This window comes from Dryas octopetala, chromosome 1 (genome assembly GCF_963921425.1).
Source record: "Dryas octopetala chromosome 1, drDryOcto1.1, whole genome shotgun sequence".
NCBI lineage: Eukaryota > Viridiplantae > Streptophyta > Magnoliopsida > Rosales > Rosaceae > Dryas > Dryas octopetala.
Genome location: NC_141366.1, coordinates 1,072,800 through 1,098,041, shown reverse-complemented (window position 1 = coordinate 1,098,041; position 25,242 = coordinate 1,072,800). Strand labels below are relative to the sequence as shown.

General features: G+C 35.8%; 3 protein-coding genes across 6 annotated transcripts; 1 reads left to right on the top strand and 2 right to left on the bottom strand.

Annotated features, from left to right (window-relative positions):
- Nucleotides 1-3,730: 3,730 nt before the first annotated feature.
- LOC147296120 (serine/threonine-protein kinase UCN-like) lies at nucleotides 3,731-5,205 on the top strand. The gene has a single exon (XM_086229248.1). The coding sequence runs from the start codon at nucleotides 3,771-3,773 to the stop codon at nucleotides 4,977-4,979; it is 1,209 nt and encodes a 402-aa protein (XP_086085374.1). The 5' UTR covers nucleotides 3,731-3,770; the 3' UTR covers nucleotides 4,980-5,205.
- A 3,102-nt stretch (nucleotides 5,206-8,307) lies between these two features.
- On the bottom strand, nucleotides 8,308-14,456 carry LOC147296119 (uncharacterized). Of its 2 annotated transcripts, XM_086255485.1 has the most exons (15): nucleotides 13,850-14,451; nucleotides 13,539-13,615; nucleotides 13,253-13,354; nucleotides 13,033-13,143; nucleotides 12,613-12,669; nucleotides 12,457-12,495; nucleotides 12,207-12,332; nucleotides 11,994-12,053; nucleotides 11,683-11,808; nucleotides 11,267-11,361; nucleotides 10,957-11,162; nucleotides 10,441-10,642; nucleotides 10,050-10,338; nucleotides 9,348-9,424; nucleotides 8,308-8,717 (listed from the first exon to the last, which is right to left on the bottom strand). In XM_086255485.1, exons 1-15 carry the CDS (start codon nucleotides 13,977-13,979, stop codon nucleotides 8,603-8,605), a joined length of 1,812 nt encoding a protein of 603 aa, XP_086111611.1. In that variant the 5' UTR covers nucleotides 13,980-14,451; the 3' UTR covers nucleotides 8,308-8,602. The 2 variants fall into 2 exon arrangements, with proteins under 2 accessions (XP_086111611.1, XP_086111617.1); XM_086255491.1 differs by lacking the exon at nucleotides 9,348-9,424 and having other exon boundaries at nucleotides 13,850-14,456.
- Nucleotides 14,457-17,703: 3,247 nt separating this feature from the next.
- On the bottom strand, nucleotides 17,704-22,777 carry LOC147296118 (uncharacterized). 3 transcript variants are annotated; one of them, XM_086229853.1, is made up of 6 exons: nucleotides 22,621-22,777; nucleotides 19,200-22,554; nucleotides 19,005-19,078; nucleotides 18,572-18,776; nucleotides 18,053-18,261; nucleotides 17,704-17,959 (listed from the first exon to the last, which is right to left on the bottom strand). In XM_086229853.1, the coding sequence occupies exons 2-4, from the start codon at nucleotides 19,440-19,442 to the stop codon at nucleotides 18,713-18,715; spliced, it is 381 nt and encodes a 126-aa protein (XP_086085979.1). In that variant the 5' UTR covers nucleotides 19,443-22,554; nucleotides 22,621-22,777; the 3' UTR covers nucleotides 17,704-17,959; nucleotides 18,053-18,261; nucleotides 18,572-18,712. The 3 variants fall into 3 exon arrangements, with proteins under 3 accessions (XP_086085979.1, XP_086085980.1, XP_086085978.1); XM_086229854.1 differs by having other exon boundaries at nucleotides 18,053-18,273; nucleotides 19,200-22,777; XM_086229852.1 differs by having other exon boundaries at nucleotides 19,200-22,777.
- Between the last annotated feature and the right edge of the window lie 2,465 nt (nucleotides 22,778-25,242).

Here is a 25,242-nt window from a genome sequence, read left to right as displayed (position 1 = left end):
TGAATGGAAAGGATAAAAATTCTCAATGTGGAATCCTACTCTAAATACGTACTCTCACATGAATTATTCGTTATGCAGATATCATTTTTAAACTAAATTGAGTATCCAACTAAAATCTCATCAACAACGAATGAAGGATGCATAATATTATAAATTGCTATGTAAAATTATAAATTGGAAGAATGCAAATTGAAAAGAGTGGAATTTGTGATCTCCAGCTTAATTATAAATTGCCATATATTTAAGCCAAATGAGACCTGCAGGGTGCTACAGGTAGGACCGCAATTTAATCCATGCTTCTGAAATGTGACGATCAGATGAATGCAACATGTGATGGTGCAAACAATCTGAGTTGCACACATTTGTCCTTTTTATATATATGCACGGATACTGTGTTGCCACTATGCATGTATCTCTTTTGTCATATTTAAACATAATTAATTCAAACAGGAAATTTCTGATATTAATTTGAATATATGACCAAAAATCAAAACAAATCTTTTTTTTTTAATATATATATCAAAAAGAAAAAATCTTTTATTTTTTTATTTTTTTCATCTATGAATATGATACAAATTAGTCAAAATTTAACTATTTGATTAAGCATCTCGATCTTAAGCGCAAGGGAGAAGAATAGACGGTTCACAAATTAATAAAAGGATATATCAAACCCAAATCACAAAGCACCCAAGAAATTTATACACAGGAACTTGGAAAAATATTGTATTTGGATTATAATCTTCTGCATGATCTCATCATGTTATGAGGAGAATCTCACTTTTATGTGGTGGGAGTGGATTTCGTGTACATATTGACATATTGTGAGAAATAAATTATATAGCTGGCACATACAAAATTAAATTCATCCAAAATTAAAACATTTTATTTTTTTGGTAGAAATAAATAATAGAATTAAATTCAAGCAACGTAGCAATGCCCTTTTAATTGATTTTGGGAGATCTTCTTATCAAGGATTTGATCCATCAGCACCACCTAAGCAGGAACTCAATTCACCATTTCCCTGAATTAATAACGGTTAGATAAGATATATATTATAAAGTAAATCATGTTTTAATTAAACTAATCCCACTTGAAAAAATAAATCTTAAGTAACAGTTCTTTCCACTGGACCACTACTAGTCATTATGTATATGCAAGTAATAAATTTGTAAATCAAAATTTTTGTTTAATGTTTTAAAGATGCAATAATTATCGTGCCTATGAGACTTGGCAACCCATTAGTGGTTGACTTGATTAAAAAAATGATAAAGAAATCCGGTATAGTTCAAAAATAAAGCCTCAGAAAGAAAGATATGCTACCGTGGAACAAATCTGCCTAACAACTACGTACCATTATCATATTTTGAATCCATAATTTCCCGAAAGCACTCATGGCGAAGCTATATTAGGCATAATATAGATAACAAAGGCTAGATTTTTTTATAGAAAAGTAAATGATAAATGTGCAAGAGATGATCGAAGAAGAAAACCTTAGAAAATTGTAAATGACAAGGAATTAGGAAATAGACAATATAGCTAGATTATTTTTCTAAAAAAATGAGTAATAAATTTTCTAGAGATGAAGAAAAACTTAATAAGAAAATAAATTGTAAGTAGGAAAGAGTTATATCCATATATTCTTTTTGGTAACCGCTTCAATTGTAATAATTTAGAGAGATTCATCCTTCAATTTTGATAATGAAGAAACTCGATCATCATGTTAATTATTGTATAACTTACAAAGTAAAATATTTTAAATGCATGTATTGTGAGTTTTTGAATAAGAGTATAACCCGAAAACAAATGTAAATTAAGGACCCTTTGAGTTATAAGGAACCTCATCCCAATTTATTTTTTTAAAGCTTTAAAACAATAAAATGCGTATTTTTTATTGTTTATTTTTAAAAGATAAACACATCTGCATTGTCTCTATCACCATGCTATGGCGCCCTAGTGGTGAACATCAAGACCCCCATGTTTTTCTTTTGGGCTTCGGCCCCTATTGTACCCAAAAAAAAAAAAAAACATTAAGACCCCCACAATAGAAAACAAACACAAAAAAGATCAACACCAACAAAAGACAAGGGCTAGCTGAATTGATCGCTTGTGACTAATATAGCCAAATTCCATGAAGGGTTGCCCTTAATTCTAGGGACCAAACCTTAACGCGACATGAGACATTTCCCTAAATTTTATCAATTTACTTTAAGCAAATCATTAATTGCTGGCAAACTAAAGGTCAATCCATGTTATCTAATGTTAGTGCAATACACATGTACACTTTAATTAATAATGGAGATAAAATTTTAAAGAAAAAACTAATATTAGAAATTGAGAAGAGTTAAATCTCAATGAATAAATTATATTTAATAAAAGCAGAGAATATAAGGTATAATTGTATAAATGAATAATGATAATTTAAAATTAATGAGGACATTCCAAAAATAAACCATAGAGCGCAGCTAAAGAAATAGAGTGCACGTTGAGATTCAGTTGCCTTAGATCATGGGAACCCCATGTGAGAACCGTACGTACAAACAATTTTCTTTTGTCATTTTGTTTGGCTCTATGCATATATTTTGTTTATGTCTTACACGTGTGTCCTCCTCCTTTCTATTCTTTTTTGCTTTCTTGAAGAAAAGCTTCCATCCACTTTAACCAACTCATTACACCTAAGACGTCCATTTTGGTACCATTATATTTTGTGAAGGTACAAGCACCAACTACAATTCATTTTATACATTTATTATAGTTCAACTTAGATGATAATTAATTGTATTAATGTATAGCCGAAATTTGAGGATATTTAGTACCACATTGGCCCATTTTGGATTCTATTATGTAAGGGGCCCAAGGGGGTATGTGCAAGCATGACTCAATTGTACGTATTAATTGACCAATAACTTATATCTAAATTATCAATTTACAGCACCATTATTATTTCAAAATAGTTAAAAGTTTGTGACACACTTTTGAAACAAATTAGGCTGGCACAAACACGATACGATATACTTAAAATATATATATATATATATATTAATATATTATGACAAAAATTGGATATCACATCTAGTGCTTATCAACTAAAATATATGTATTTGTATTGTGATAGACTACGAGTGGTGATATCAAATATAATTAAGCACGAGTACAACAATGAATTTTTACTAAACATGACTCATTTAATGTATCGATCGCGCTCATACATTATATGTGCATATGATATATTTTGATTCCTTTCATTATTTTCATTAAATTTCATTAACCAATACATGCATATTGATATTGATATGGGTACGTACATATCTACTTCACTACAAGCTAGTACATCAGGAGAGCAATAAAAGTGGGTGTGAAATAATTGTAACCTGTTCATTTCATAACAAATATACGAATTTGTCTTTTTCTTATACATGCAAATAATATACTACGTGCCACATAAAAAAAATCTCAAATTAATAGTTAAGCAATACCCAAAATAAGAATAAAATGAATATACGTAGAAATTCCTTGGAAACTCTGTATGATGGACTAGGTGCAAATTCACTAAACTTTCCTGATTTTAATCGTTGCCGGAATACACCGAAGTAGACCAAAAAAGAAAAAAGAAAATAAGAAAAGAGGAAGGAAAAAAACCCACAGAAAATAGGCGAAAAAAACAAAGCAGCACACAAGAGACATACACAAGCCCATATATAACCTACAAACCAACTCTGAAACCCATCTGATCTCCCTCTCCTCTGTGTCTCCATTTCTCTCCCTCTCCGGCGATGGATACAGATACACCGGAGCTCGACTTCGAAAACCTCCAGGCTCTCAAAGTCTTGGGCAAGGGAGCCATGGGAACCGTCTTCTTGGTCCACGACCCCTCAGCTGACCCCTCTGCCCGCTCTCCCTTCGCTCTCAAAGTCGTCGACAAGTCCGCCCTCCGCACCCGCCTCGATGCTGAGCGTCGCGCCCGCTGGGAAATCCAGGTCCTGACCCGCCTGTCTGGCCCCAACGCCCACCCGTTTCTACCCTCCGTCTTCGGCTCCTTCGACTCCGACGAGTTCTTGGGCTGGGCCGTCCCTTACTGCCCGGGCGGCGACCTCAACGTCCTCCGCTACCGCCAAAACGACCGCGTCTTCTCCCCCGCCGTGATCCGCTTCTACTTGGCCGAGATCGTCTGCGCGCTCGAGCACCTTCATAGCATGGGCATCGTGTACCGCGACTTGAAGCCCGAGAACGTCCTCATCCAGCAGTCCGGTCATGTCACCCTCACGGACTTCGACCTTTCACGCGCTCTCAACCACAAAACCAACAAAACCGTCACTTTTTCTGAGGACGAAGCGCCGCCGCCGGACATTCGCCGCAAACACCGCAGAAACATGACACGTTGGATCAACATTATACACGACAATCAAAAATCCAAGGGGCTGAAGAAGGCCAAGTCGGCTCGAGTCAGCCCGGTCAGCCGAGCGGCGCGCAAGCAGAGCTTCTCCGACGGCGAGCGCGCCAACTCCTTCGTCGGCACGGAGGAGTACGTGTCCCCCGAGGTGGTTCGCGGGGAGGGACACGAGTTCGCCGTCGATTGGTGGGCCCTCGGGATTCTAACCTACGAGGCTCTTTACGGTACCACGCCGTTTAAAGGCAAGAACCGCAAGGAAACGTTCCGACACGTCTTGACGAAAACGCCCGAGTTCATCGGGAAGCGGACGGCTTTAACGGACTTGATCGAACGGTTGCTGCACAAGGACCCCACCAAGCGGTTGGGGTACCTCCGAGGGGCGTGTGAGATCAAGGAGCACGAGTTCTTTCGCGGGGTCAGGTGGGACCTACTGACGGAGGTTTTACGACCTCCGTTCATTCCGTCACGCGATGAGGAGGACTCCACAGAGAAAGTAACGGCCAAAGGAGTGAGCGTCAGAGATTATTTCCAAAAGTTGCGGTCTCCGCCGTCGATGCCGCCATCACCGGATTGTCAATTAACGGAGTTCTGACAGGGAAGGGAGGTTGGACGTGTAAGAAGTAGTTATTTCTTAAAAATAAAAAAAACCACCGTGTAGCTCTGTGCATAGAATAACGGTAGAATATAGTTAGTTAGAGTTGTATCATATACCATGGCCAAAAGAAAGAGTTGTATCATATACCCAATTATACGGTGCGTAAGTTTCCCAGTGGCTTTGTACACGGGCCATGGCGGCGCGTGTTTTTCACGCTCTAAAATTTTTGTTAATGGTGGAAATGGAATATACCTTGTTGATCCATCTTAAGCTCGTCTTCTTTAATCTTTAACTTAAGGTCGCAGTTAATTCAATTATTCAGGGACAAATTTTTGTTTGGGTAAAAAGAAAGTGGGATGACCTGAGGGATTGATTACATTAAGAAAAAGGTGACCGTGTTTGAAATTGGAAAACCCTTTTGTGCAAGGTTCGTTTAACTTGTGGTTGGTGCTTTGATTAATTACAATGGCAAAACATCTTTTGTTGAGTATAAAGGTTTTTGGTAGGGTCAATAATTGAAATTGATCGGCATCATTTTAATTACTTACCAAAATTATGAATTATAATAACAGTTTTTGTTCCGTGAAGAGTGGTACTATAGGAATGAAGCTATCATCATAATAATGAGAAATTATAGTTGGGATTTCTTTTACACGTGCTCAAGTTCATTGCCTTTGATGGCTTACATTCATCCATCTACGTCGACCAAGAAAAATGAATTTAACTAAAGTTTTAATTAACTTAAATTAATGGCTAATGTGATACATTCTTATTTGCTATAAATAAATATAACAATTTATGTAGGAAAAATGAGACTTAATTAGGCACCTTTAGAAAAGATAGTCAAAAAAATTTTGGTCGGAAAAGATAGTCAACAATAGAACTCGCAGATAAGGATCATTTATTATAAAGGACTTGCGGCATTTTCGTTAGGTTTAATTGTGTTTGTATTACCTGTTAGTTGATTCATATTTTATAATTTAAATATTTATTTATCACACTTTATTATTTACAATTATTTTTCGTGTTCTACTTTATATTTTTTCATTCATTATGTTGGTTAATCTGTTAATATTGGTAACAAAAATGTTCCTACCACATAAGCATTTTTGGTAGCTTAGGTAATGAAATAGACGAAAAAATATAAAATGAAATATAAAATTAGTTGTAAGTGGTAAATGGAGACAAATAAAATTAACAAATATCTGAGTGATAAAGTGAAAATCGACTAAAATTATGAGTGATAAAACCATAATTAAGCTTTTTCGTTACCCATTTTGTCTTTTTTTTTTTTTAATATTTAAAAAAATAGACGTTTATTTTTATCTATGAAATGAATGCTTGTTGAAATCTGTCTAAACTGAATGAGAAATGAATAAACAAATGAGTTAAAGAGGTTACTTGTAGGAATATTACTTTGAATGGTTGGCGTTACCGCGTTAGCTTACAAAGTTGGATACAAAAGGTGAGAGCTTATGTTATGATTACAAGACAAAATGTTCATAAATTACGGGGTTTAATATTTAGTATATTATGGTCTTAGTTCCAACTTTACCAAACAATTCATATGACTTTAATCTCTGGTGCCCAATATAAAGTTGTACTATGATGATTACAACTTTAACACCACAAAAATATATAAAATTAATTGCAATTTTCAACAGATATTCAATTAAAAAGGAAAATAGGTAGGCCAAGAATTATTTATAGTACCCTAACACCTGTGTTTTTAGCATAACATTCAGAGCCAGTGAGGCACAAAGCATGTATCACCTTCCCAGTTCCCAGGTCCACTGTGCTTCATGGACCATGGGTGGTACTGGTATAAAGGCTTGAAGGGTACAATTGAATAGAATTTAGATAATGAGGGGAGAACATGGAAAACCCAAAAGCACGTGATTGATATTTTGTCCATAATATAGGGACCACCCGTCTGCCAATTAAAGACAGAAAAGCTTACTAGCTTTGGGGACTGTACAACGTAGCCTTTAAGGCCCAGTGGATGAAATATTTTTGGCCTTTTAAAATAGCGGTCCCCCAAATTTTACAGCGCAAACATAGTGGTAGTGGTAATTGGGAAAAGATTATTTTTGTTTAACATAGTGGGTGAAATAATGCTTTGGAGTTTGGATCAGTCAGTCTGTCACTTATACGTTCTTGTAATTTTCTTGTTAAATTATCATAAGCATTTGATCATACATGCCATTTGAAACTTATTTAAAGCTCGTTGATAAAGGGTACGTATTGTGAAAGTTTAGTAATAATTGTTTTTGTAATGATAGTGATCTCCATTAAATATCTCAAATTTGAATATATTTTTTTCTCCATTTATATAGTAGAATTGATCAATCCCATTAGGGTCCAAACATGGCATAAGATAGATGAAAATCACATTCTAAGAATACAAAACAAAGGCACAGCAGTAGATTAATAAACAAAATGGAAATTCATACCCAAGATGACAATGGAATCACACTTGTTGGACAGTATCTAGCAATATCTAGTGCTGCTCAAATAAGCAAACAATTACAAGATGCTGGAATTGGATGCCACGCATTCAATAACATGAACATATTATTCGATTTGTCGGCGAATTTGGAGTTACTTGTTGGAAAATGGAAAACTATTCTAATTCTAGTATTGTTTCTTTCCTCGATCTGTGACTAGCTAGAGTTTGAGGCCCACAAACATGTACATGCGCTGAAAGGCAAATGCGATCTTTGTCATCTACCTCTAGATAGGTCTGAATAAGGAATTAATGTTCCTGCATATATGCACTAGAAAACAACTCAATTGGTCTGACTATACATGCATCAATATTTGGGCAAGGGAGCTAGCTTACTGTACTACTATTATTGTTCCAAATTTTGGATCTTTTATCATCTCCCTTATGAGTTATGACCCCAATTTTACTATTTTCCAATTAAGTGATCGACCTCAAAAAAAAAAAAAAAAAAGTGATTATAATTAGCTAGAACAGAAAACTTGGTAATATTGACTGAAAAATTGAATTGTGCCATTTGTATATGACTATGGAATGCAATATCAGAACCCTCTCTGATCTGCAATTAATGTTATTCGTTTCCACCATTTTTGAGGTTGAACATGCATGGCATATATCTTTCTATACCGATATATACTGAGGCATCCATCGAGAATATATAGCATCTTATTTCTATATATATTGTTTCACGGATTGAGCTAGACAAATTAAAGGGGTTCATGTACCTTTAATTCTAAAGGCAGCTTCATATAGCTTTTAGAATAGAGATCAATAAGCCATTGGAAGCTAGCTAGCTAGCTTTTAGAATTTGATGACCAGAACAATATAATCCCCTTATTATAAAACGAATCATTAATTTGGGTGGCTGTGTACTGAGGCCTAACAATTTAATAAACTATAGAGTTGTGCAACTTTAATTATGCAAGTCATAGACCAAAATGGCTCCTTGAACAGATTACAATAACAATGGGTGGATTATGGATTAAGAAACTTCAAATTGAACATAATCTTCTCACTATATCGTCTATATGCAATGCGATATCCAACTCATTGACTTATGTCTCAAGAATCAAGACATAAGCAGAGTACACAAACTCAAATATGTATAAGCCTCCACTTATACTTCAAGATGCCATCCAACGTCCGATCCTGTAATGATAATAGTTGGTTGCAGGTCCCCGCTTGGCCTTTGAATTTCATCTTGTCTTTTGCGTTTGCCACTGTTTGGTCCCCTGTTACAATTAATTACACTATGATTAGATAGCTGGAAACATAAGATTAATAATATACAACATAAATAAGAAAGAATAAAACAGACACACAAATAAATTAATAAGATTCAAAGGATCGTTGTGTTTTTTATAGTTTCGTTGGACAGATGAAGCACGCTATTTAATACTTCTAGTGGAGATAAGGTGGGGATTTCATGGGGCTAAGGGCATTACTATGGGCTTCAGTATTTTCATAATTTCAGGAAATACCTTTTCATCCGCTTTTTTTCATTATATTTATATTTTTCATTTCAATTAATGAAGTCTTGTTTTTAATTAAAAAAAAAAAAAGAACGAAAAGGAGAGCTGTTTGACCAATGTAATATTTTACCATATAAAAGAAAGCATATATTTTGATGTGTGCAATATGCACGAATAACCACTAAGACGTTCAGGTGCAGGATCCCATTCATTTCTGCCTAAAGCCCAATTGATTTGTAGAGGAGGGCCAGGAGGGCAATGATCAACTAGTTATGCGAAATTTTGACAACTTAAATCAACCAAGTATTTTAATTTTATTTTTTTTTGGGTAGTTTTTGACTAAGAAAATGCAATTGCAAATCAACTACGTTTGGGGGGGAAAAATCATACCCGCACGCCCAAACATTCACCACTGGGTTACGCTTTGATAGAACATTTGTATGCCAATTAGTCCACTCACAGTTTTCCTGTCAAAAGAATTGTTACTCTAAAAATGACTGAACAGTGCAAACAATAGGCTATACACATTATTCCTGCTATTGAAACTTCCATAGGGTGTACACACCTATGTGTACATCTCTTTCATCACATGATAGCAGTATATTTGTACTATTCAGTTAAGGTAATCACATTTAGTTGGTAATAACAACATAAATCCATACAAAAGCAACAACCAAGAATGGGGACGGATAAATTTATAAAGCCTACTGGAAATCATAGAACTAGTATTAAAATGGAGCTGTAGTAAAATGTAGGAATAGTTTACTGAAAAAAAAAAAAATGAATAAAAGATTTAGATTTTATGATTTTTTAACTTCAACAACAGTGCGAAAACACCAAAAAATTTCCAAGAATTTATACCTTTTTATAATCTGAGTAAAATTAATAGAAAGGAATCTAGGGGATGCAAAAAATCAGAACCAGAAGACAAGAAGTGGGAAGAGTCCGCTAACCACTCAAGCAACCATGTACAAGACTGGGATTTAAATCCATAAAAGAATACTGCAATTCACTTGTAAATATTTTTTTCATAAATACTAAACTTAAAAGAAAAAGAAACATATATAAATATGGAGAAATAGAAATAAAAACCTGCAGATACGCCTGAATCTCGCTATTGCTATTTCCCAGTTGAATGATTTTGTTGGATATGCGTGTTAAATGCCCAATATTCCCCATCTTGGGTGGGGATTTACCCTCAACATGAACTGTTGGCTTATTTGAATGAGCTGCCAATGTGAATTGCTTTTCTGCTTGAAGTATTTTTCCAACTAGATCACACTCGCAAAGGAGATGTTGTACAAGAGGAGCATTCTTGCTTTCCAAACATGATACTATTATGTTCTCTATGTGGTAATGTGCAAAGTTGTTAAATGGGTACCTGAAATACTCAGAACGAAATTGGGGAATAAACATGTATTTAATTAAATTAATTGTATAGTTTCACTTTTTATAAAACAAGAAATTAAAACTCTGAACTTACTTTAATAACAAGTCGAAAATTCTTTGTACTGCTCCAAGACAAATCAGTTCCTTCGCAACAGCTTCACCACCAACCATGAGTAATACTGAAATGAACTCTAATATCTTTAAACGATGTTTCCCAAGAGGTGGCTGTAATTTTCCATATGTAGTTAACAACACATTGTCCACCGAAGAAACATCCAAAAGCTTCACCAAATCACCTGCAGGCCGGATAGTAGCCTGATTATCAGTATTTAGTTTTTATTCTCCTTCAAAGAAAATAATTTTGTGCTTCATGATTCGCTTGCAGAGGTAAAATGTTAGGTTAGCAGATCAATCATTCTGTGCATAATCAACAAACATCCAACGAATGAAATTATGCAACCAGAATTTGTTAAATCTGGACATCCAGATGTGAGATGTATTCAATAGAATATGTACCCCCATGAATGAACGTGCATGTATAGCAGTCATACACAAACACCAAATGAACTTGATGCAAGTACCACACACCAAATTAAGGAGATAATTTTACCTAGGCTCTCCAGCATGGCCACAACAGTCTCAGGATTAGCAGTAACTCTAGATCCACGAGTAATTTGAGGTCCACAAAGATGTTCATATGCTCCCAATTTTATCCTCCTTGGGTCTAACAAAGAGATGCATACCGACAATGAGTTAACGAGAACAGATTTTGGTCGTGAGTCCTCCAAAGCATGCTGAAATAATCTTTGTATAAAACTGCAAAAATACAATACACATACATAAGAACTTCAACACATAAACTAGAGCAGAAATGAGTGTATAAGAATTTTTAGTATATGTAAGAAGAAAACAAATGCTACCTTGGGCTGGAGATTTTAGTAGAAAGTCCAGGAGGAGCAAACCTTGTTATAGCACAAAGCGTCTCTGATGCATCACCATGCACCTCAGGAGAATCCTATAGAAATCATGCTCATAAAATGTGCTCATTAACAACAAATAAATCATCCTTCTATTGAGACTAATAGTAGAAAACATATAGCTGAAAAGAACTATGCAATTTTCCTACAGGAAAATCAAAATTGCATAGCCTTCTTTTAGTAAGCAATAGATTGCAGCACAACCTTCCATTTAGAAGGCATTAGCAAGATCATGGTTCTATCTCTTTTCTCCAAAAACTTCACACAAACTATGAGTTCGAATATGTAGGGGGTAAAAAACCCCAAGAAGCCCATTGGGCATTGCATGAATATAGCTTATATGTAAATTAGTTACTTACTGAAGACCTGAACTTGTCTGCAATCATCTCTAGCACATCTGTATCTTGTAAACAGTGCAGTGCTTCCATAAACTTTGTACGAATAAGTTCACGACAAAAAAGTTGGGTTTTCATGAACTGCACTGCCTAATTGATCGAGCACAACCAATAAAAAGCATGCCAAAATTTAATAGCCCACAATCACAAAGTTCTCTCTTACAGCAAAGGTTAATAATCAAAAGCTCAAGATACCAATTACTGTTTTATAAGCTTAATACAGTGAACAAGTTTCAAATACCAGAAGCAACAAACAAAGGTAACTAACAACCAACCTCCATGATAGATGTACTTCCAGTTTGGTTTTCTAGCTGCTTAACAGTTTCTTTAAGACGCTGTATGCCCACATAAGAAAAGAATCAGCTCAGCAATACCTTACGAAGTAAATAACGTAACTTCTGACATCTAACTCATGCAATGTATATATATTCTATCACAACTCAGACACGCAATGCATCACAGGTGAATGATGCATCAAAAGTATTCACCTTTTGATTATTTATAAGCCTCACAACATTGGATCGAGGACAAGTTCCATTCCTAATGCAGCTCAACACAGTATACCTGACTTCAGTTATTCCTTGGAGTGGACCAATAGCAGACACCGTGAATCCCTATTCATTACAGGAAAAGTAAAAATCATCAAATTTGTAGTTCTCACTTCACCTGGAGGTTGGAAGACCAGAAAAATAAATGTAGAATACAACCATCAAATTCACAAAAATCAGTAACACTTACAGAAACCGCAATATCACATTCAGTCACGCTAGTAAGTGCCTGCTTCCAAATTATATTGTGAAAAATTAGAGAAGCAACAAGAGAAAAGAATTAAAGATGTAACTAACACAATCTACAGTTATATATATAATTGATTCAGTAGATCACTTTATGCACCTTCACGGTGGACTCCTCGGGGCCTAAGAGGCTATACACCCATTCACAAGATTCCTCCTGCACGCAATACTGGAGATTAGAACAAACTAAACAGTGAGATTTTGCAATCTCCAGCATTAGTAAGAGATATTGGGTCTGACTCTTCATGGAATAGGTAGTGGGACACCCAGGCTTATATTCCTCGTATTATCCTTACAAATATCCGTCCATCACTGAACCCTAACCAACTCTAAAGTCTAAACCTTTCTAACATCAAACAAAAGGTCTAATCACCATGTTACATTGCTGAAGCCTGAACTGAAAACATCCTAGCTGCATCACAAATACAGAGAATGCTTCCAGAAACATAAATGATGAAAGGTTCATAACTTACATTTGCTTGAAGAAAAATTGACGGGGGGAAGGAATTTTAATCAATACCTTTTTCTCACATTCTTCACAAGTCCCACATTCTCCGCAAGCCAGATCATCTTTAGGAGGGTAAACCTGGATGACTTCACATTCCTTATTGTCATCCAGTAATTTTATTGCCTGTAATCAAAACATTCAGCACTCAAATCATGTTAACTAACAGAATAGCTCATAGCTCATACACAACAGATAAAAAAGCAATAACAAAGGATCTGCCATTTGAACGTACCCATTGTGGATTAGAACCTACAGACAAGAATTTAAGAAGATGCTTAGCCCTCATAAAGGATTTAGTCCTTTTGGTTGTTGAGACTGTCATGAAACGCTCATCCTGACCATATATAATTAGAAATACAACGATTTAATATGTGCATATATCATCAAATCACACGTGCATAATTTGAAAAAATCCACTGATCAAAATATAGAGTGGATTTCAAAAATTCATATTTACAAATTCAACATAAGTGAGAGTTTTCAATTGAAAAAACAACATTATATTTAACATGACATACCAAATTCAATTCACATGAAATACCATGCTCTTCTAGAGCAGATTCCACCGCCGGCCATCCGTTTTGCAAATCTATGTCTACAAAAACAAAAACAAAATGCAGAAATTAGAGAATTGTTCTTTCAAATAATTGCAATATTAACAATTTAAAAAATCACAATAATGGAATAAGTCCTCATGAAAAATTTAAAATATGGCATAAAGATGATATAGTTTAATTTCACCTAAAACTTAAAAATAAAATTTATATATACATAGTTTCCCACAATTTCTGAGCAAGCTAAGAAACAAAGGAGAGGCATTAAGATGTACCCTCCTCTTCCTCTACATCGTAGTAGATAGAGAAAGAGATGACTTTGAGCGTGCCATCTTCGTTGAACAAGGTGACATTAAGCGTGCCGTTTTCATGGTCTTCGATGTAAATATCCTTTGTGTTCTCCATTGTCGCTTGGTTTTGTTGCAGGGTTTGAGTAAGCAGGTTTTGATCCAGTGGAGGGTCTCGCCCTTCCAAGCGACGACGGCGGAGGACCTCCCCAGGTGAGAGTTGCAGATCAAATTGGGTGTTTTTTTGTTTTTTTAATTTAGAATTTTAGACCAATGTGCGCACTCTGTCATTCCCTCTGCTTTGGTAAATTCCTCATCTGGGTTCTTGAGTTTGCACTGATTAGACTACAGGGTAGAGCATGAAGAAAGTTTCAATTACAGTACTTTCTTTAAATTCACAGATTTCAATATTTTGTCGGGAGGAGAGGCTGTTGGGGTTTGGGGGATTGGCTGGGGGCGCAAGGGGAAGGGCTTGGTTGGCTGAGTTTCAATTTTTTTTTGTGTGAGTGAATTGCAAGCCAAATGCATGAAGAAGAAAAAGAAGAACAAGATGAACAAGAAGAAGAAGAAAGAAAAAAAATTGTGGGGCTGTTTTTTTTCTTTGTTGATCGATCTAAGGGTGTGGCATGTTTTTTTTCTTTGATGATTTGCGTTGATTTTTTTTTTTTTTATGTTTTGTGTTCATTTTGTTGATGATTTCGTGTTTGTTTGTTTTTTATTAGTTTTAATTGAATTATTGGTTTTTTAAATTTTTTATAATGATTTATTTTCTTACAACAAAAAATATACTAATACATTATTAAAATTCAAATTTAGCATACAATTTACCATCTCTAATAAAAATAAGATAGTTCGTTTGCAAAAATTTATTATAGGGTATAACCGATATACCATCACGTGGTATAAGTAATTCAATGTGTAAGGGTATTACTGAATGATATGTTTATATTAGTAATGTATAGTATTAATAACATCCACTCATATTATAACAAATAGACTAATTATATCACGTGTCAATATAGTGGTTATACATAATAATTTTTCGTTCACTTGACGCAGATTTTCAAACTCTTGTACTAGTCTTTAATTTACTAAGTAGCCCAAAAAATTAAAATTACCATAGGCAACATATGAAAGAGGAGACTAAGGAATTATGTTTTTGCTAAAAGCTACATGAAATATATCAATTTCTCATGCTTGCTCGATCCAGTTCTCTTGGATGAGTCCCAAATATTATTCTTATCTATACATGGTAGTTGTGTTTCCTGGATTGCCTTGAGGACCTGAGGTTCATAATAGGACTTTATGTTTGTGAAAATGGTAGGTGAGGACGTGCCAAAGGCAATTAGTAAGTGAAAACTGAAGGATAAAATTATGTGCACCTTATTTTTGGTATTAAATATGTACCACATTTTTAATAGATAAATTTTACCTCTATTAGAGAGATGTGGTATTTAAGATTTAATACATTTAGTATAATGCATGAAAGATCAAAGAAATTTGTGCAATTTCTAACCATAATGAAAAGTTAGATTCTCGTTCTCTTCCTCTTCTTCTATGTAAAAAGAAAAAAAAAAATATGGGACAACTAGCATTATTGATATACATATGGAAGGAGTCACTACTAGAAAAGCTTACAATAGCCACCTTTTTTTTTTTTTTTACTGCATGGAAAAAGGACTTGGCTTGCTATTTTGACCACTATGGCATACTTTCAGAGGCAAGACATAGAATGTGCATGTGTTCTTCTATGCATTCAAGTGATTAAATTCGTTTTTTGTACAATGCGTCCAAGTTGCTCACCGTGGCTTTCAGAACATTGACCGACAAGGTTTTGAACCTTGAGAACATTGCCTGTTCCCGCGTAAGCACAAGAAAGCAGAGTCATATCACAATGTTTTCTGATCTTTTCATTAAATGTCTTTGAAACTTCAGCAGTGGCCTCAACACTTTCCTGCGAGACCAAAGTAAATTAAAAAGCCATTAGATTAATGTTGGAATTATTGAGTTCAAAATCATCGTAAAGGCTTCTTTGGCCACAATGAATGGTTAATTACACACAAGCTTCAAATAGACAACAAACATCAAATGAAACTAAAATCAAGTAGGGGAAGAAAATGGACATGACTTTGCATACTGTAGGAAGAAAAAGCAATACTGAATAACCAGAAAGTTTAGCAGTAACAGTAGATTCATTAACTTTGAGATACAAATTTGAAATCCCTAGCATTATTGATATTAAAATAATCCAAGTCAAAACTTACTTCGTCCTACAGAAGAGCCACACCAATTACCAACCGAGACCAATTTCAAGTTTAAGCCTAAGCTAACTGAGCACATGTGTATCTTGTTGTCCAACTCGTCTCAAACCTTACACTTAGCTCACACTGAAAGATGTGATATTAGATTTTTGAGGCAACGATGTCACTGTAAGAAACAATTAATTTGCAGGTACAAATTGAGTTGGTTGATCAATTTTTTCACTGATCGGATGTTTTGTGTGTGCGTACGTGAAATATTCGACCTTTGGCTTCTGTCTTTTTAATCATTCCACCAAATGGAGATTTAAAGAAAGACTATAAAGCGAATCATTAATTGGGTGGCTGTATACTGAGGCCTAACAATTTAATAAACTATAGAGTTGTGCAACTTTAATTATGCAAGTCATTGAACAAAATGGCCCCTTGAACAGATTACAATAGCAATGGGTGGATTATGGATTAAGAAACTTCAAATTAACTTCAAATTGAACATAATCTTCTCACGATATCGTCTCATATGCAATGCAATATCCAACTCATTGACTTATGTCTCAAAAGTCAAGACATAAGCAGAGTACACAAAACTCAAATATGTATAAGCCTCCAATTAATTATTGTCTTATTCTATTCTACTTCAAGATGCCATCCAAAGTCCGTTCCTGTAACGATTATAGTTGGTTGCAGGTCCCCGCTTGGCCTTTGAATTTCATCTTGTCTTTTGCGTTTGCAACTGTTTGGTCCCCTGTTACAATTAATTACACCATGATTAGATAGCTGGAAACATAAGATTAGTAATACAACATAAATAAGAAAGAATAAAACAGACAGACAAATAAATCAATAAGATTCAAAGGATCGTTGTGTGTTTTATAGTTTCGTTGGTCAGATGAAGCACGATATTTGTTACCTCTAGTGGAGATGTGGTGGGGATTTCATGGGGCTAAGGGCATTACTATGGGCTTCAGTATTTTCATAATTTCAGGAAATACCTTTTCATCCGCTTTTTTTCATTATATTTATATTTTTCATTGAACTTTTTCATTTCAATTAATGAAGTCTTGTTTTTAATAAAAAAAAAAAAAAAAAACAACCAAGAATGGGGACGGATAAATTTATAAAGCCTACTGGAAATCATAGAACTAGTATTAAAATGGAGCTATAGTAAAAATGTAGGGAATAGTTTACTGAAAAAAAAAGAATGAATAAAAGATTTAGATTTTATGATTTCAACTTCAACAACAAAGCGAAAACACCAAAAAATTTCCAAGAATATAATACCTTTTTATAATTTGAATAAAATTAATAGAAAGGAGTCTAAGGGATGGAAAAAATCAGAACCAGAAGACAAGAAGTGGGAAGAGTCCGCTAACCAGTAACCACTCAAGCAACCATCTAAAAGACTGGGCTTTAAATCCATAAAAGAATACTGCAATTCACTTGTAAATATTATTTCATAAATACTAAACTTTTTTTTTTTTTGGCCAAGATAATTACTAAACTTAAAAGACAAAGAAACATATATAAATATGGAGAAATAGAAAACAAAAACCTGCAGATACGCCTGAATCTCGCTATTGCTATTTCCCAGTTGAACGATTTTGTTCGATATGCGTGTTAAATGTCCAATATTCCCCATCTTGGGTGGGGATCTACCCTCAGCATGAATTGTTGGCTTGTTTGAATGAGCTGCCAATGTGAATTGCTTTTCTGCTTGAAGTATTTTCCAACTATATCACACACGCAAAGGAGATGTTGTACAAGAGGAGCATTCTTGCTTTCCAAACATGATACTATTATGTTCTCTATGCGGTAATGTGCAAAGTTGTTAAATGGGTACCTGGAATACTCAGAACAAAATTGGGGAATAAACATATATTTAATTGTATCGATTAACTTTTTATAAAACAAGAAATTAAAACTCTGAACTTACTTTAATAACAAGTCGAAAATTCTTTGTACTGCTCCAAGACAAATCAGTTCCTTCGCAACAGCTTCACCACCAACCATGAGTAATACTGAAATGAACTCTAATATCTTTAAATGACGTTTCCCAAGAGGCGGCTGTAATTTGCCATGTGTAGTTAACAACACATTGTCCACTGATGAAACATCCAAAAGCTTCAGCAAATCACCTACAGGCTGGATAGTAGCCTGATCATCAGTATTTAGTTTTTATTCTCCTTCAAAGAAAATAATTTTGTGCCTCATGATTCGCTTGCAGAGGTTAAATGTTAAGTTAGCAGATCAATCGTTCTGTGCATAATCAACAAACATCCAACGAATGAAATTATGCAACCAGAATTTGTTAAATCTGGACATCCACAAGTGAGAAGTACTATTCAAAAGAATATGTAACCCCATGAATGAAAGTGTATGTATAGCAGTCATACACAAACACCAACTGAACTTAATGCAAGTACCACGCACCAAATTAAGGAGATAATTTTACCTAGGCTCTCCAGCATGCCCACAACAGTCTGTATTAGCAGTAACTCTAGATCCATGAGTAATTTGAGGTCCATAAAGATGTTCATATGCTCCCAATTTTATCCTCCTTGGGTCTAACAAAGAGATGCATACCAACAATGAGTTAACGAAGAATAGATTTTGGTCGTGAGTCCTCCAAAGCATGCTGAAATAATCTTTGTATAAAACTGCATAAAATACAATACACATACATAAGAACTTCAACACAGAAGCTAGAGCAGAAATGAGTGTATAAGAATTTTTAGCATATGTAAGAAGAAAACAAGTGCTACCTTGGGCTGGAGATTTTAGTAGAAATTCCAGGTGGAGCAAAGGTTAATAATCAAAAGCTCAAGATACCAATTGCTGTTTTATAAGCTTAATACAGTGAACAAGTTTCAAATACCAGAACCAACCTAATGCAGCTCAACACAATGCGCCTGACTTCAGTTATTCCTTGAAGTGGACCAATAGCAGACACCGTGAATCCCTATTCATTTACAGGAAAAGTAAAAATCATCAAATTTGTAATTCTTCACCTGGAGGTTGGAAGACCAGAAAAATAAATGTAGAATACAACCATCAAATTCACAAAAATCAGTAACACTTACAGAAACCGCAATATCACATTCAGTCACTCTACAAAGTGCCTGCTTCCAAATTATATTCTGAAAAATTAGAGAAGCAACCGGAATATCACATTCAGCTGCCCAAGAAGATCCGCCGGCCAAGTTCGCAACCTCAACAGCCCAACTGAACTGGTGGCGAGATCCGCTGCTAAGTAGGCATGCTTGCGAAGATGAAACAAAGCTCAGTTCCTTAGACCCAAGATGCATCAAAGCCCAAGAGACCATGGTTTCTTGGGCTGTGAGCACAACTTTGCAAGCCCAACAGTTGATCTTTCCTTTTCCAAGGTGAGTTTTTTCCACAGTAATTCTAATATGCTTAATCTTCTAAACCCTTAATCTTCACACAACCTAAACACTCCCAATCTCCTCTAAACCTTCCAAAGACGCCAAAAATCGCAGCCTAATCTTCTGAACCTTAAATCACTAAACACTCTCAATCTCCTTTAAACCTCAAATCCCTAAACACTCACAAAGCTTTAAACATTCTCAAACCCTAAATCCTTCGAAATTTTGCCGCACTATAAATATTATGCCTCTACCTCTCCTTTCCATTTCTCTTCCAGCTCTTCTCTCTTCTTCCCTGTTCTTTAGCAATGGCTGGTGGTGCAGGTAGGGGAGGCCGTGATGCGGGTCGGGGAGGTCGTGGTCGTGGAGGCCGTGATGCGGGTGGTGTAGATCAAGGAGGTGCCCCAGCTCCGCAAGTAGGTGCACCACGGGCACATCCTCGACCTGCACCTCCTTGATCCGCACCACGACCTCCCCGACCCCTACCTCCTCGACCCCCACCACGGCCTCCTCTACCCGCACCACCAGCCATTGCTAAAGAACAGGGAAGAGAGAAGAACTGAAAGAGAAATGGAAAGGAGAGGAAGAGGCATAGTATTTATAGTGCCGCATAATTTTGGAGGATTTACGGTTTGAGAATTTTTAAAGCTTTGCGAATGTTTAGAGATTTGAGGTGTAAAAGAGATTGAGAGTGTTTAGAGATTTAAAATTTAGAAGATTAGGCTGCGATTTTGGGCGTCTTTGAAAGATTTAGAGGAGATTGGGAGTGTTTAGGTTGTGTAAAGATTAAGGGTTTAGAAGATTAGGCGTATTGGAATTATTGTGGAAAAAACTCACCTTGGAAAAAAAACGATCAACTGTTGGACTTGCAAAGTTGTGCTCACAACCCAAGAAACTCAGGTCTCTTGGGCTTTGATACATCTTGGGTTTGAAGAACTGGGCTTTGCTTCATCTTGGCAAGCATGTCTACTTAGCAGCGGATCTCACCACCGGTTGGGTTGGGCTGTTGAGGTTGCAAACTTGGTCGGCGAATCTTCTTGGGCATATGAGACTAGGGGTTGTTGGGCTGTAGATCGCCACCCGAAGGCCTCCAAGGCAGGCAGAGCACCACCACCACACCTCATCTTCTAAAGATCTATTGCTTCTTCAACACCAACTTTGAGGTTGAGGCCTCCAAGGCAGGCAGAGCACCACCACCACACCACATCTTCTAATGATCTATTGCTTCTTCAACACCAACTTTGAGGTTGAGGCCTCCAAGGATGAATTTGCTGAGATCTATTGCCTCTCTACCCCTCAACAACACAACTTTAGATAAGACCTCCATAGTCCTAGCCTTGTTTTTCTTGGGCTAAACGTCCTAGCTTTGGTTGAAGGAAGCTTTTTGTATGACAACTCTGGCTTTATTTATATTGCTTCTATATGCTTCTTATCCTAATATCATATTCTGAACTTACCCATTGACCAATCTTTATTTATATAAATGTGGAAAGATACATGGATTGAATGTTGCTAATACTTTAGTCTAATTAGCTTATATTATGTAAGGTTGTTATTGTACATTTTGGGGATGAAACATTGATTAGTTCAGATGTAAAACTCTATTATGCCTATAATCCAGACATAATATTAGGATGTTATCATCCTTTGTTGATGTGGCATTTTTGCATCTTTGATAATGATGATGGTAAAATGCTGAATGGTCCAATAACCCCATTTTATTGCTTAACTGTGAACTAGAAATTGTGTTTTAGTTATCTATTTTTTCCTTTTGCAAAGGTAATAACTAGTACACTAATAGTTCAATTCTATATAAGATTCTTAGGACCTTTTCTTTTTTCAGAAGGTTGTTTTGTCCGACATTGCTGTTATCATTTGAAATTTTTGCAGGCATCTTTGAGCGCTTTTGTGGAATTCTTCATGAAGGAGAAATAGAAAAAGGAGATAGTACACATCTAAACCAAATAATGCAACTTCAGAAAAAGCATAATCTATGGTTTATTTGGGGAAGAAAGAAAATAAGACAAAATCACACAAAAAAGAAAGACATGATTGAATATGTACCTAGGCTCCTCCTCGACCAGCTTCGAGTATTTTGTATGGTGTAGTTTGTTGTAATTTATGTTTTTCATGCCTTTTGTACATATTCAGTCACGACTTTATGACTTTTTTTTTTTTTGTGATCTTGTCTCTTTATTCCCTAAATAAACCCGCGATTATGCTTTTTCTAATTGTTTGGTTTTGCTGAGTTTTATTAATTGTATGGTGGCTGTTTATTTCCAAAAGATTATTACTAACTCTCTCTCTGTTTTTCTCGTCTTTTTTTCTTGTGATTTGTTTTGTGTATTTGTTGATTTTTAATTTCAAGTTTGTGTTCAATTTTGAATTTGATTTCAATTATGAAGTTTATCTCAATTTAGAGTTTGAATTTACATTTCGATTTTGTTTCGACTGTAAATTTGATTGTCGATTTCGATTATGAGGTTTAGTTCAATTTTGAGTTTGAGTTTGCTTTTCGATTTTAGTTTCTTTGTTTTCAACATTAGGTTATGAATGATAAGATTTCTTAATTTTGAGCTCTGTCAGAGACTTGACTTGCCTGGTGAGTTTTGGTTGATTTTGTGCTTCTGAATCCGAGTATTTTGTATGGTGTAGGTTTGTTGTAATTTCTGGGTTGCTGGGCTGCGGATCGGTTGAGGTTCCTTAGCAGCGGATCGCCACCAGAGGCCTCCAAGGCAGGCAGAGCACCACCACCACACCTCATCTTCTAAAGATCTATTGCTTCTTCAACACCAACTTTGAGGTTGAGGCCTCCAAGGTAGGCAGAGCACTGCCACCACACCTCATCTTCTAAGATCTAATGCCTCTTCAACACCAACTTTGAGGTTGAGGCCTCCAAGGATGAATTTGCTGAGATCTATCTCTACCCCTCAAAAATACCAACTTTAGATAAGACCTCCATAGTCCTAGCCTTGTTTTTTCTTGGGCTAAACATCCTAGCCTTGGTTGAAGGAAGCTTTTTGTGTGACAACTCTGGCTTGATAGATATGACCTCCATCGTCCCAGCCTTGGTTGAAGGAAGCTTTTTGTGTGACAACTCTGGCTTGATAGATATGACCTCCATCGTCCCAGCCTTGGTTGAAGGAAGCTTTAGGTGAGACAACTCTGGCTTGATAGATAAGACCTCTATCGCCCTAGCCGACCTCCATCGTCCTAGCCTTGGTTGAACGAAACTTTTTGTGTGACAACCCTTGCTCAGTCAGATCTGAACTCAACCCTAGCCATAGTTGAGAAGGAGAGGTTGTACTCACATCTATCTATTTATATAAGTGATTTGATGATAGGGTGTGTTTGTAATTATTTTTAGAATAATTTACCATATTTTTATACCATATTTTTATATCATCTTACGTGTCATTATTTTACTGGACAAAGTTTTTCTTTTTCTTTTTTGATTTTTGTTTTTACTTTTTAGTGTCCAATGCATGAATGCCATGTAAGTTGTCACATAAGGTGGTATGAAATTAAGGTATAAAAATGTGGGATGTCTAGCACTACTGTTATTTTTAGGGCTTAGGTTTATTTTATTGTTGGGCCTGAGTTTTATTGTAGTTGGGCTTGAAACACTTACGTTTTTTGTCAAATTAACTTTTTACAAATTTAGAACGTATCACGGCCAAAAAAATAGTTAGAACGTATTGTTACCGTCAATAAAAACGTATTGTCATTGACAATTAAAAAAAACATAGCCAGAGGTGTTTATCAAAATCGTTTGTAATTGTGCAGTTATTAGAATTAAATCATAGTAAGGATGAATTTGCTGATTATTGAGTTCAAAATCATCGTAAGGGCTTCTTTGGCCACAATGAATGGTTAATTACACACAAGCTTCAAATAGACAACAAACATCAAATGAAACTAAAATCAAGTAGGAAGGTTGAGCAGTAATGATATATTCACTTACTTTGAAAAAAAAAAAAAAAAACATATAGATTCACTTAAGAGTAAATGTAAAAAGTGCTTTTAGATTAGTACAAGCATTTTTAGTTGTGTTTGACATAAATGAATAAAAGCGTTTTTAAGAGATTTTTTTATAAGCACCTATCAAGTGCTTTCTCAAAAGTGCTTTCTCAAAAGTGCTTTTACATGAACCACTTAAAATTTTGAGCAAATTACAACTTAGTACCTCAAGTTTACCCTATATTTTAACTTAGTACCTCAAGTTCAAAATGTTGCATGTCAGTACCTCAACTTTCATTTCGTTGCAACTGCATACCTTCGTTAGCTTTTCCGTCTGTCAAACCGTTAAACGCCTACGTGGCATGGTGATGTGGCTTTAAAAAATGCCACATAGACAAAAAAAATAATAAACTTTTTAAAAATAAAATAAATAATTATAAAAAACAAAAAAAAAACATTTATTTTCATTTTCTCTCCATTTTTCAGCCCCCTCCCCCCGATTATGTCTCTCCTTCCTCCTCTCTCTCCTCACTTCTCTCTCTGCTCGATCTCTTTCTCCGGTGCCCATCTTCGGCGAGAACCTGCATCTTCTTCCTCTCTCTTTCTCCGGTAACTGGTGGGTCTCGGGTTGCCCACCCCCCTGATTCTGTCTCCTCACTTCTCTTTCCTCACTTCTCTCTCTTCCCGATCTCTTTCTCCGGTGCGTATCTTCGGCGAGACCACCCTCATCTTCTTCCTCTCTTTTTCTTTGGTGATTGGTAGGGTGGGTCTCGGGTTTTGGGGTATCGGGTGGTGGGTTGATTTGTGTGGCTGGGAGGGAGGGTTGCTCGAGTGGTGGTTGTGGTTTGGGGTGGGTCTCGGGTTGCTCAGGTGGTGGGTTGATTTGTCTGGCTGGGAGGGAGGAGGGTTGCTCGGGGGGGTCTCGAGTGGTGACTGGTGGGTCTCTGGTTTTGAGTTGCAGAAGCACAATGGAAGGAGAAGGGTTATTTGTGTGGGTCTCAGGTGGTGGTTTTGGGTTGTGGTTCGGTGGCGAGGTGTATGGCAGGGAGGGAGGAGGGTTGCTCAGATTTTGGGGGTGGCTGTTGGGTGGGGAAGGAGAAAGGGTTGCTGGGTTGCTAGTGGGAAAGAAAGAGGGGAAGAAGAAGGGGTTGCTGGGTTAGTGCAAATGGATTTTGGGTTGATCTGTGTTGATTTATCTTGATGATTTTTATTGATTTTTTTGATGGTTTTGGGTTGATTTGTTGGGGAAGAAGGAGACGTTGTGGCAAATGGATTTTGGGTTGATTTTTGTTGATGGTTTTTATTGATTTGTTCTTTGTTTGTTTTTTTTATTTAATTATTGGTTTTTTAAATTTTTTTGTTTTTTATAATTATTTATTTTATTTTTAAAAAGTTTATTTTATTTTTATTATTTTTTTTGTCTATGTGGCATTTTTTAAAGCCACGTAGGCGCTTAATGGTCTGACAGACGGAAAAGCTAACGGAGGTATGCAGTTGCAACGAAATGAAAGTTGAGCTACCAACTTGCAACTTTTTGAACTTGAGATACTAAATTGAAATATAGGGTAAACTTAAGGTACTAAGTTGTCATTTGCTCTAAAATTTTTATAAAAATTTATTTGTATTTCTTAGCACAAGTGCTTCAAATAAAAATATTACTAAGTTAAAGCACTTATAAAAAATAGTGTCAAAAACGGGCCTTTAAACTTTTACCTGGTTGCCAAGGTACAAAGATCAAGGCTGAGGGGAATTAGCCGAGCGAGGGGCTCCCCAAACTGTG